The 13,100-nt window shown below is 41.5% G+C and overlaps 1 protein-coding gene across 5 annotated transcripts in view; it reads right to left on the bottom strand.

Moving 5' to 3' along the window:
* Positions 1-233: 233 nt before the first annotated feature.
* CCDC25 (coiled-coil domain containing 25) overlaps positions 234-13,100 on the bottom strand; it is a 32,921-nt gene continuing 20,054 nt past the window's right edge. For 3 of the 5 annotated variants that reach the window (XM_081497160.1, XM_081497189.1, XM_081497180.1), the window contains 4 exons: positions 11,010-11,113; positions 10,598-10,800; positions 7,438-7,483; positions 1,957-3,480 (listed from right to left, as the gene is read on the bottom strand). In XM_081497160.1, the coding sequence (XP_081353286.1) occupies positions 3,451-3,480; positions 7,438-7,483; positions 10,598-10,800; positions 11,010-11,113 (383 nt within the window). In that variant the 3' untranslated portion in view covers positions 1,957-3,450. Of the gene's footprint in view, positions 3,481-7,437; positions 7,484-10,597; positions 10,801-11,009; positions 11,114-13,100 lie in introns of all 5 variants that reach the window. The other 2 variants (XM_081497170.1, XM_081497199.1) reach the window with 2 other exon arrangements.

Genomic DNA, 13,100 nt, shown 5'->3' with positions numbered 1-13,100 from the left:
GGCCCTGAGACTACAAGGTCTTCAGTTCTCTTCCTGAAATTCCTGGGCATCTCCCCTTTGCTCTAAGTTGTTCTTTCCCTCCTGCTAAAGAGCAAAACTGACTGTTTGAAAGGTATCATCTCATGTAGCCAAGAACCTCCTTCTTCCTACTTGCCTAAAGTAAGTACACACAGCCCATCAATGAGATTGCGTCATGAAGGAGGAAAGGAAAGTGAAAGCCCACACACACTTGGTTCTTCTCAAACTATAAGCTTTTATTCTATTTTATATGTCATTCATCCAGAACATGACGAGTATATGGGTGGCATCGTTCATACTGAATGTGAAATGACGTGATGCACACAAGTCACTTGCCCTGTGCTGGGCCCACATGCGCCAGGCAGGAAAGAGCTCTCACGAAACCCACCTTGAACGGTGGCCTGCTAGGGCACCGTATAGGCTATCCTCATTTCCCAGCTCTCACACACTCCCTGGAGTTAGATGGGTCGAGATGGACATTTAGCTTGGAACTGAAGTTTCTAATTTTACACTGCTGAGTACAGCTGGACTGTTTCCCAGCCTACTTCAGAATCAAGATGTTGCCTACTCACTCTACTGTGATCATTCTGAGTGTGGGATTTATTATTCACAATGCTGTCCTTCAAATCAAACAGACAAAAGCAGGCCTCAAGACCACAGGTCAGGAAAAATTGGAAAGTGTTCCATTTCTCCATCCTGCTCAGTTTTTCCCATAACCTGTTCCAGCCTGGAAGAGGAGAGCTTCCTGTCTCTGATGGATACAAATGTGGGAGGAACAGCTTTGGTCTTTAACAAGAGGCCAGAACCTACTTCCCTCTCTAATCTTGCTACATGTGTGGCTCACACCTTCCTTCCCCATGGGGGAAACCACTGGCACTGAACAGTTCAAAGATTCACAAAAATCTGGGCTTTAGACAATGTTCAACACAGCATAGCAACAAAAAAAGATACTGAAGGGGTTCCACTACAGCTGAGCGCCTACTTAGCAAAGGTCAAAACCTTCCCTATTTTGGTAAACTTCCTCAAGTCTGTTCTACCCCATTACTGTGACAAACTTCCCTTGCCCAAAAGACTGTGACTCCAGGTCAAAAAAGGTAGATAAGAAATAAATTCTCAGGCTACAGGGATACGACAGTTTGTTAAGTAAACAATCATGTGACCCTCACCTGCACACAGATCAGAGTGGGGAAACTGCAGGCGGAGTGGAAAAGAGAAATGCTCGTGATGTGTGATTTGATCAAGGGCACAGCTCATAAAAATGCCAACGATCTGGAATTTTCCTATAAAAAGCTGAGGAAACATGCCAATACCAGAAATGAGACGACTTCAATGCCAACAGTTGGACCTGTCGGCACTGAGCCAATGTTCTCAGGACAATGCTTCCTCTGGGGCCATGGGAGCTGGTCAAAAACCCCGCCTAATACACAGATAGAGAAGGAAGGGGGGCGATCAGCAAAGAGCAGCTGGCAAGGGTTGAGGGCCAGGAATTTGAAACCAGTGTCAGCTAAGAGTTTACCATGTGGACCCCAGGATCTCTCACACTACAGTAAAAATAGATGTATTCTTCCAAAGTTCTCCCTGGATATGCTGTAATGTGGGGCAGAGAGATGAGGTTACACAGGCAATGCCAGAGGCAGTCTCCCCACTCTAGACATCTGCAGCAGTTCATTTACAGTAACCAGGTGGGAGGGCTATCTGATTGAAGCAGCACAGTTGCTGACTTACACTCAATCAAGAAGGTGTCTGAGAAAGGTGGTCCACTCTGGTCCCCACGGGCATCTGGGACAGACACATCTGTCAGTGAAGGAGTAAGATCACCCCTGTAGAACCTGTCAGATTAAGCCCACATGACAGAGAAGGGTTTCACAGCCTGATCACCCTAAGAACCAGCTTGGGGAGGGAACTACCGAGCAAATTCTAAGAAGTTATAGATTAGTGTCCTCCCAAATAAAACATGAGTCTTTATTGTTACATTTCCAACTCACAGAATCCCGGGCTACCATGAGACATATATACAGAGATAATCACTGATCTATGCAGTCATCTTCTGCACCTCTCTCAGAATTTGGCCCAGGACGTTTTCCAGTTCAACCCCACACACCAACTTGGGATAAACAGAAACACTGAAGCCTTGTGGTTTAACCCACTGTTCCAAAGTACTATAACAGGTGGAATATCTGTTGGAGGAGGCACTTTCGCTGGGTTAGAACAGAGCTGAAGACTTCTGGGTGTGGTTAAAGTGTGACCCTCTCTGCCTTCTGACCCACAGACTTTGTGTCTTTCCTTTTCATTGTTTTGTGTCTTTCCATAGCAGTTGCTTTACAGGTTGTCATCAAGATCTCTCTTCTATCTCTCTTCCAGGGTGATTCTGGAAGGCACGTGGTTCAGATGAGCAGGACTGTTACCTATTAAGTTACTGAGTCTACAACTGAGGAATCTGAACTCCGGGATTACCACACAAAATAAATATTATTTCAAAGTAAATAACAAACTACTCGGCTGGCAAGTGAAATGCTTAAGTCTTTCTAAACCATAATTGCCAAGTTGACTTAGGCTTTATGCTACATCCCAAGACAGAAATCAGGTAACCTACATCTTCAAAGGAATTCACAGAGCACTCCTTCCTGTTTCTTCCCTCAATGTTGAGAAATAACTCTGGAGCCGGAAGCTGTAATATACAACTTGGGGCTCAGGTAAAAACTGCCATAAGGCCCAACCTTGATTAACACTGACTATTCTTTTTCTTAAGTCTATTGGTGCCTGGGTGGAGGCTCTCAATGGGAAAAGGAAGGATTTAGCAGGTGGAAGCTTGGAGAAGCTGAGAGACGAGGGCAGATCCATTAACAAACTCGATGGCACTATGGGACGTGACCACTGAAGCCAGTTATCTTCTGAAAATATCACTATCACTTTCAAACCCCATATCTTTTTTTTTCCCCTTAATCAGGAAGTCAGGGGTGAGAGGAACACTGGCTTATATTGCTCATCAACACGTTCTTCTTAACAGAACTGAGACTATTTTAAGAATATGAGGAGCTTTTCAAGACATCTGTTTTCAGGGACAGACTGCAGTAATAGAAATACTTTCCAGAGTTGGTTCGTTCTAGAGTCTATTCCAAGAACAGGGGCGGCCAACTTTCACGAGGTTCCAAGGCATGTTCTGGCAAAAATATTTTCACTTTCCTAGTTATATGCTGTCTTAAAGTCCAACTATACTGTATACACATTTATATATACATATATATTCATCTGATCCTTTTCTGACAGCAAAAAAGGGAACACTTTTTTTAAACTCCAAAGTTGGTAATATTTGTAGAATATTATGAAGGCAGAATTTTGGTTGGTTGTTTTTTTATGACTCAGAACATAGATGAAATGAAAACTTCTGCACACTGCCCCAAATTCACATCTTTAAAAGGTCCTTTTCTCCATTCACATGAATTCGTCTGAATCATTGCCATCCTGTAGGAGACAAAACAGTAAAACCATAAAAGCCTTCAAAATAAGTAACTCAATTTAAAAACTTTACAGTGAGTATTAAGGAACAAGCTTCCTTATGATGAACTATAGAATTCAGTTAAAAAGTAAAATAATTAAATTCAGTCATTTTTTTCCTCTATCTTAAATTGTTAGTTGTTTAGAATGGCGGCAAGAACAGCTGTGTTCTCTAAGGTATCATCACTACACGGCCTGGATTGCCCAGCAATGAGACCAATGCGTCCCAAACTGTGACGTGAGGCCCAACGACTTACTATAGGGTGTAGAAAACATGACTCCTCCCTCAACAAACAGACCACAAAATGAAACAAGACAAATACTGCCTCGATGTTTCAATGCCAAAACAGCTATAAATATGCAAAAATATTTTTGATCTAAATTCCATTATTTTGAGCCTTGGGGTATCATGTATTTGGTATTTCACAAGATGGCTTCTCTTTTTTAATAGAAAAAGTCATCCAGAAGCTACAGACTAGCCACCAAGTTAGCTGGCGTGCCAAGTTTTTGATTAAATAAAAAAAAAGTCCTCACATGGCAGTGGTATCTGTGTAAGGACTGACTTTATTGTGTATAAACAAGCCCTGGAGACCAAGCACAAATGCGAACCCCAAAGCTCCTTTCTGGGCTTCCCTGGTGGCTCAGACAGGAAAGAATCTGCCTGCAATAACACAGGAGGCCCGGGTTCGATCCCTGAGTCGGGAAGATCCCTTGGAGAAGGGAATGGCAAACCCACTCCAGTATTCTTGCCTGGGGAATTCCATGGACAGAGAAGCCTAAGAACTCCATAAAGTCCAGAGCATCACAAAGAGTTGGACACAGAGGAGCGATTTTCACTCTGAAGTTCCTTTCTGAGTTACTGCATACACCCTAAGACAACTGCTCTGGACGCCAACATTTATTAATACTGTGAGTTCTGGTACGTTTGCTCGAAAATGTAACCTGAACACAACATTGTTTTGGCTTCTCTCTCTTTCCCATGCTTTATACCTGCCTTGACAAAGAGGGAGAGGACTTAGGCTTAAAGGTATGCTACGTGCTTTTCTCCTTAATAGCTCGTATTCAAGATGGGCAGGGAAACAGGGGAACAGGTAGAAAACAGTGCTTTCCGGGAAGTCGGGCTTGATTTCCATTCAGCGGGCTTCTCTGTGCTTCTCTTCAATTAGCACAACGAATTGAGGCCACAGTGAAAATGCCTTGGATAATTGTACAAAATACAAACTACTGTTTGTAGTCTATCCACGCACGCGAACTCTGACTGCCCAAGAGTTCTACACTGAAATAATAGTCAGATGTTGAAAGAGTCATCCTATATCTTCGAAGGTCAGCTTGAGATCCCAAACACTGAGGATGTTTGTATCCCCAAAACTCACTAAGATAATGTGGCTTGGTGCCAATCAAAGTGAATTACTCCCTACAATATCTATGAGTTAGATCTGCAGAGTTCCCATGTGTCAGGGGATCTGTGTTTTTTTGGGATTACAGTAAATTTTAAATATATAGCTGCAATCCAAGACTTGATTTGGACAATTTCTGTATTTTAGATTGCCTTTAAGAGTCAAAATATATTTTGGCAAGATTCCCTGGAGAAGGGAATGGCTACCTACTCCAGCATTCTTACCTGGGAAATCCCATAGGCAGAGGAGCCTGGTGGGCTACAGTCCATGGGGTCACAAAAGAGTCAGATACAATTTAGCAACTAAACAAGGGTCAACATGCTTTTCAGTTTAGCAAACAGGTTTCTCATCATCCACTTAGAAAGTGACAAGCAAATAAAATGTCACAAGAAACAGTTCATGGTTCCTGATACCAAATTTAGAAATTAGAAAGAAATGATAGATGGAAGAAAATTATTCTAAACAGGAGAGCAAAAACTCAAAATTAAAACCAACCTCAGGGTGGAAGACTAATGTTTTTCCTGATGAACTTGTGTAAGCTAACTTAAAAATTGAGTTGTGCCTTAGGTAAACACCAGTCTTTGGCAGAAAATCAACTGGCCAAGCTGTGGATTCAAAAAGGTCTGCGTCCCCTTAACAGAAGATGGTTACAAGGAGAATGAAAGTCCATTCTTTTGAAGAAGGAGGAAGAGCTATGTGAGTCCTTGCACTATGAGAGAACAGAAACACCCAACACAAAACTTTCTCGGAAATTTGAAGCTGGTTCCAACATGGGCCTTGGGAACAGGAGCAGCAGTGACAGAGGGAGAGGAAAGGCAGGAAGGTTAATAATCCTTTGGTCTACAGACCTGACTTTCTGATCCTGGAACTTTTAACATGTCACTGATCAGGTAGTGTCTGTACACAGATGTATATTTGTGTGTGTATTCTTAATTCCAAAACAACATCCAAACTTTGAAAATCCATAATGAAAATGGCTAAGGTCATAACACAATATACATGCCAGATTTCTGCTGGGAAGTTGTCTCTAAATAACGGAAAACTTCAATAGCAACAACAACCACAGCAAAGACATCAGACCTGGGTTATGTTAATGACTTCTGCTCAACTGTTAAACTGTTTTCTCAGAGTAGTTTCCAGAAGGGATTAAATACACCTCATCTCTTGATACTGATGCTCCGTGGATAAATAACAGCCAAGGACTATATGGATAAGAAATAATAATGACCGTTTATATGCATAGAGCATCACAATGAGGAACTTTCACACACATGATCTTGTTTAAATTCTAGAACAGCCCCATGAGATAATATGTCTCTCTTTACTGCTGGTGAATACTCCCTCGGAGAAGTTAAGTAACTTTATTAATCTTATCCAATTAGTAAACAGCAGTTTAAGCCTCAGAACTTCAAAGTCAAGGGTCTATTTAATTACCTAATACTACTCTGGAATTTTTCACAAATAAATTATAAAGGTACATCTCTGACTCATAAAGGAGCCCCGTAACTTTAGTTCTCCAAAGGGACAGGAATAAGAATACTGTTCTTAACAATTTTAGAAGGACATTTACAGACGAACAAGGTGCAAAATCCTATTAACAATTACAATTCATGCACTGAATTTGGGGTTTGGCAAGGTGACCTTTAAGGAAACTTAAGTTCTGTTATCTCTAAGCATCTAAAGCAGTGTTGCTTAATAGTATTTTTTGCTGTGATGGAAACGACCTACTTCTACACCATCCAATAACGTAGCCACTAGACACACGTGGCTAGTGTGACTGAGACACTGAATTTTTAAATTAAATCAAATTAAATGTAATTTAAATAGCCACATGCAAAGAGTGCCCAGTGCACTGGACAACAGAGCTAAAGCATCATACGCTATACTATGAACACTCAACATAGCAGCAAATACACCTGTCTAACTTTGGTTTTTTCCACAGACTATTTAATAATAGCCTAACTATGCTATCTCCAGCCACTTCAAAATAAATTTTGGGCAAGACAGTGCTTGTGGACAGTAAGTCCCTGCCACGGTTCCAATAAAATAATGATGTGCTTGCTGATGCTATACTATACTATACTATACCCTTCTATACTATAACATGGGTCACCATCTCTCTTTATCTTAGCTCCTGAGGAACATGAAGACAACCAATGTTGGTGCTTAGACTACAGTTAAGATCTTTCATGTAATTTAACTGAAGGTGATAATTTTGTCCTTGCTCAATTAAAACACAGAATCTGCAGTCACGTTACTATAGAACATCAATAAATAAAGGCATTTTTGGCATGCCTGCCGGAAAAGAGGGAAACAGGGAATGAAAAAGTTCTTGAAAACAAACATGCGACAAAATCCACAGGGAAGGTGGGCAGTGTCTAACAGAATCCACCTGAGTGTTCAGTCATTACCAAACCGCTGTCAAGCCATCCACGACGTGTCACCCAACACTGGCCAGAAACTCAATCATTACAAACTTAATGAGTTATTTCAAGGCACAAAATTAGAGTGAATAACTTGAATGTACCTGATTTGAAGACATATTCTCAACTTTCATTAGTGACGAATAGCTCCTAGAAAAGAAAAAAACACATTTTAAGTGAGATTTTCTGGCTGGCAAGTATTTCATGAACATTTACCAAGTATCTAACAATGCTGAGGGCCTTCTGAAGAAAACAGCATCTCTGCTGTGACTTGTCATCTCACCTGGGTCTTGTTCTTTCCTAACTTCAATCACCTGAACCTTGGGCTTCAACTCTGATCTCTGAAACTGCCAACTCTGAAACATCCCCACCTTAGGTAGACTGAGGTCCTACCCTTGGTCTTTTCTGATCCGTTACACACTTCTCCTCTATTGACTCCTTTTCTGATTGTTGCTTATTCCTTCCAGTTTCAATGTTTACACAGTGAGCTAGATTTCAATGTTAATAAAAGTTTATTACGATATCACAAAAGCCAAGTAAGTTATGCAAGATTCTAACAGAGCAGGTGGGCAGGCTATGACCCGGAATCCAACTACGGAGATGAAACTGACTCCGACACACTGCGGGGGAACTACAGACACTCCTCTCCGGTGTGTGTCAATAAACGACGGTGTCCCCTGGGAGACTCACAGGTACCTGTTTGAAGGCCCTCTCCAAAATCCACATGAAATTGAGCGGGAGCTGTTCTGCTTCTCCCACTTTCCAAGCAAGGTCACTTCTAAGGCTCCGACTAATTTCAGAACCTATGCTGTGTTTCTTCTGCTGCATCCTTCCTCTATGTGTGGCTTACAGCACAGCAGGTAAGGAAGGAACATGTCACTCAAGGCTTCCTCTCTACAGGTAACCCTACACAAAGATTCTCTACACAAAAATCCCATTAGATGCTAAGCTACAGGGCAAGTGTGAGCCAAAAAGCTGTCTAAAGAGCCAATGAACAAGATGGTAAGTGAGAATTAACATGTGGAGTCTAAATACAGGGAATTCTTCATTATTGTGTAAATGAATAAAATGGTTAATAGAAGGACTGATGTTGAAGCTCCAATACTTTGGCCACCTAATGCAAAGAGCCGAGTCACTGGAAAAGACTCTGATGCTGGGAAAGAGTGAAGGCAAGAAGAGAAGGTGACAACACAGGACAAGACAGTTGGATGGCATTACTGACTCAATGCACATGAGTTTGAGTAGACTCTGGGAGCTGGTGATGGACAGGGAGGCCTGGTGTGCTGCAGTCCATGGGGTCACAGAGAGATGACTTACCGACTGATCAACAACAAAATATACTGCTACCACTTAGCCTTCACAGTTTGGCATTCTCCCAACAATCTAAATATTTCTTTAAGAAAACTACCTCAAAGGATGATCTTTACGTAGACCTATTCAGAGTACCAGATCACTGGAATTTCTGCAGACTGAGGACAAGGTAGGTAAAGCACTTATTTTCAAGAACAAGATGGAGCTCTGTCTTCAGGGACTGCTGCTCTCTCCATTTGAGAAGGAAGCGGGTGCTTTCTGTGTCGCGGGTTTTGCTGGGATAGACTCCTGACTAGAGCTTAAAGAACCTGGACTTTACGATGGCAATTCCATCCTTTTTTATTCTCCTGAGAGAAATTAGAAATGAAAAGCTGATTGCCATTCTTGTTCAGAAAGTTGAAAAAGGGAGTTTAGAGTCTAAATAATGGCATTAGAATTGGGAAGAATTTGGGCATCACCAAGATATGAGGCTGTGAAGGACTTCCTCCCTGAAACCGTCTGGAAGCACTGCAGATACTGTCCAGGGTGAGAATGTCTTCTCACATTATCTGTAGAATTCCCCAAAGATTCAAACATCAGTTTCTTCAGCTATCACAGCAATTAAACTAGACGTTTCTCAGCAGATGGTCCAAATAAATGAATAGACCATTGGTGAAATTTAATGGTATGTTCCATGTCAGAAAGGCAAGTGAAAGGCTTTAGAATGAGAAGATTTTGCAGGCATAGCATTCAATCTCTTGGGTCAAAGAGTCAAAGACAAATTAAAGTGACACTAGAACCGCCAGGTTATAAAACAAATCAGAGCTTAGAGCTTGTTGGAGTTTCACTAGAGCTCTGAAATAGACTGAAGAGAGGGCAGAAGAGAGTGGAAACCGTGTGTGAGATTGAGAAGCAGACTGAGATGAGCTGCATGTCTCTGGGTGAGTTACTCAGTCTCTCATTTTCCTCTTCTACAAAATGCAGATGATAAAAAATATTTGCCTCATATGGCTATTGTTAGGATTAAATGAGATAATGCAGTAAAGCACAATACAGTGTTGGGAAGATGACAAGTATTCAAAGACGTTAGCTAACCTTTCTTATTAAATATTGTAAGTAAATTAAGTGACATTATCAAGGGAGCTTCTCAGGTCACTCAGATGGTAAAGAACCCGCCTGCAATGCAGGAGACTGAGGTTTGATCCCTGGGTTGGGAAGATCCCCTGAAGGGAATGGCAACCCACTCCGGTATTCTTGCTTGGATTCTCCATGGGGTCCCTACAGTCCATGGGGTGGCAAAGAGTCAGAAACGACTGAGCAACTAACACTTTCACTTTTTTTCATATTTCTAACATACAGTATTATGTTTCTAAACAAAATTATGGTAGATTTGTAAAAGGCACAAAAAGGTATGTTTTCAATTTTTACCCCACTGCACACTGAAAACAAAAAGAATAGTCTAAATCATGCATCACTCAAAATTCCACACATTTTTTAAACCGATGGTGTTGCTAATTGTTCTTTTGTTCACAACAGAAGAGAGACTCACAATTCTACAACAAATTGAATGTTTAAGTCTCTGCAATAGTCTGTCTCATGCAGGCAGGTTATAACTTGGGGTAACACTTAAAGAGTTCTCCACTCGAATACTGTATTGTAAATGAGACCATGCGACCTATTTTTAGCACAACTCCCAACAGGGACATGTGCATGTCGATAATAAATACCAGCGCTTGATCATAATACCTCCATTCTAGCTGAACAAGCTTGCTAATAATCCCGAGTATTCCAAGGAAACCAGGTAGGACAGGGCAAGACAGCTCATGTTGATCCTATACCCTTCCCAAAGGAATCAGTAACTTTTTTGGTACATGTATCACAAATTAAATCTACCATTCCTAAGGGTTAATTCCCAATTAAGTCAGCAGTGAGGACTTGTCCAAGGTCAATGCGAGTGTCTTAGCTCCAGCATACCTAAGTTCATCCATCTCCCTCTTCTTTTTCATCTCTTCCTTTTCTCTCCTTTTCATTTCCTGAATCTGGGCTTTCTTCTCATTTCTCTCTTCACGGTCTCTGCATTCTTTCTCTGCCTCTAGGTCTGGGAACCGCTCCATTTTGGTCTTTTCTAATCGGTTCAGGATCTCATTCACTTTCTTCTCTACTGTTACAATTTTCACCTTTGAGGGAGATGTAGGAAAAAAGATACTTAATCTTTATGGTTTTCCCTTTCCCCTCAGAATAGGGCAGAAGCTTTCCTCTGCCACCCAGGTGGATTCCCTTTAGGAAACAGACATGCGGAGCCCTCGACAGCAGAAACAGACACCCCTCAGCACCAAGGCACCCCTCAGCATGAGGGCACCACCTCTTCCGATGACATCACACTCACATCCTTCTGCCTGTGAAAGCCAATCTGGCCCACGTCCATGTCGGCCGTCTTCTTCAGGTTAGACCACGGGGTGTACACCACGTTAACATTGTTCATCTTGCAGCCTGCCAAGAGAGACTGTCCTCAGCATGTGGGCAGGAGGACACTGACCAATGCATGCCCACACCCATGATTAAGTCACCATAATCCAACAGGGGAAAAGGGTGAGAATGAACAAGCCACTGAGCGTTTCAAACCACAAAATATTTTGTCTTTTTAAAAAAGCAGCTCTCTACAAAGATAAATGGTAAAGCCCACAAACAATTCAAGCTAAAGTATTCCAATGGAAAGCAGGGGTCTAGAGATGAGCTTCAGGGACTCTGAGGCTTTCTAAAGTTGAACAACATTTACTGTATGTGTTTTTAAAGAGAAAAGGGCCAAACAGGTTTTCTTAGATTCTCAAAGGAGTCCTTGACCTAATGAAGATTAAGCAGCAAGATAAAGGAATTCAGGAGACAGGATCCTACCCAGCATTACCACCAACCAGCTGGTTCACTTTGGGCAAGTCCCCATGGCTCCTGGAATCTTGTCTGAAATATGAGGAAACTGGACTCATTTAGTAGCGTTCCTGTTGTTTATTTCTTTTAGCAGTGGAATGTCTTTCACCAAAGAAAACATGTCAAAGTAGTCAAAGCCAAGATGCTCTAGATAAAAGGGGTGCCAGGAACCCTGTTCACGCCTCCTATGCCCTCACCTCCCTGACTTCATGTGCCACTCCATGCCAACAGCCTCTCAGGCAGCTCTAAAAATCCCAGTTTAATCACTGGTCCAGTGCTCCCTAAGGCCCTTCTGAATTTGATGGCGATACATGTCAGTGTTTATATTCAAAGACCACATACACCGGGGAAATCTGGGGACCACAACCCTATTTAAACGATCAATGTTAACATCACCAAAAATGAGGCAAACTGGCAGCAGGTGCCTCCTGACTGAAATGCACAAGGCTTCACTTGCATAGTATTCCTGCCAGAAAATTTGATCCTACTGAACAGGAAGCATCAGACCAACCCAAAGTGGCCTCCATTCTAAAAGTGTCAAAGTCCTGAAAGACAAAGAAGTGTCCAGATTAAACGTGACCAGAGAGACATGACAAGTGACTAGAATACAGGATCCTGGATCAGGAAAAAGAGATGCTAGAAAGTGACAGAAGTGGGACTACTGACAAAACTTACATATGGTCTCTATATCAGGTAATGGTATTCTCCCCATGTTACATTTCCTGAATTTAATCACTGTAACACAGTTACTTTAGGCAATGTCCTTCTTAGGACACACTGAATGGTCATGATGGCTATGATTTTCTTTCAAATGTTTCAGCTAAAAAAAAAAACAACAACCATTGAGTATATCATAGGGAGAGAGCAAACAAATATGGAAAAACTCTTGACTCTAAATGAAAGGCAGATGAGAGCTGTATTTTTCTTGCAACTTTTCTGCAGGTTTGAAATTTTTTTCAAAATGAAGTTAAAAAAAATCCCCACATGCAAGGCACTGTGGGAGATAGAAACATGGCTCAGATATTGGATTCTGTCCTCTAAGATTAAAAGAGGACAGATAAATACATTTGTTTTTTGTTAAGTCACTAAGTTGTGTCTGACTCTTTGCAACTCCATGAACGGTAGCACTCCAGGTTTCCCTGTCCTTCACTATCTCCTGGAGTTTGCTTGACTCATTTCTGTTGAGTCAGATAAATAAGTTCAAGTAAAATGAGACGTTATCAAGTGATATTGGAAAGATATAAGTAAAGCACTAAGGCAGTTCAGAGAGGGCAGAGGTCACTCAAAGATGGAAAAAGGGAAAGATTCCACAGGAGAGGTTAAGTTCCTTAATTCTTAATTGTTTAATCTCGGCTTCCTCATCTATAAAATGAAAATAACGTTCTTAATTCAGTAGAATTGACAAATGAATAATGTGTAATGTTTCTGGCACAGTACCTGGCATGTAATTAACATTCAGTGTTAGCTGTTCTTACTGTTATAACTACTGTGTCAACCCTCAGCCTTAGCTCGGATCCAAGCATGTGATGACCGAGCAGGAGTGTAACATTGAGGG

The sequence above is a fragment of the Giraffa tippelskirchi genome, chromosome 1 (assembly GCF_054371585.1).
Source record: "Giraffa tippelskirchi isolate mGirTip1 chromosome 1, T2T-mGirTip1v1.2.pri, whole genome shotgun sequence".
Classification (NCBI taxonomy): Eukaryota; Metazoa; Chordata; class Mammalia; order Artiodactyla; family Giraffidae; genus Giraffa; species Giraffa tippelskirchi.
The sequence above is the reverse complement of the archived record's forward strand: the minus strand, read 5'-3'. Positions and strand labels throughout refer to the sequence as shown.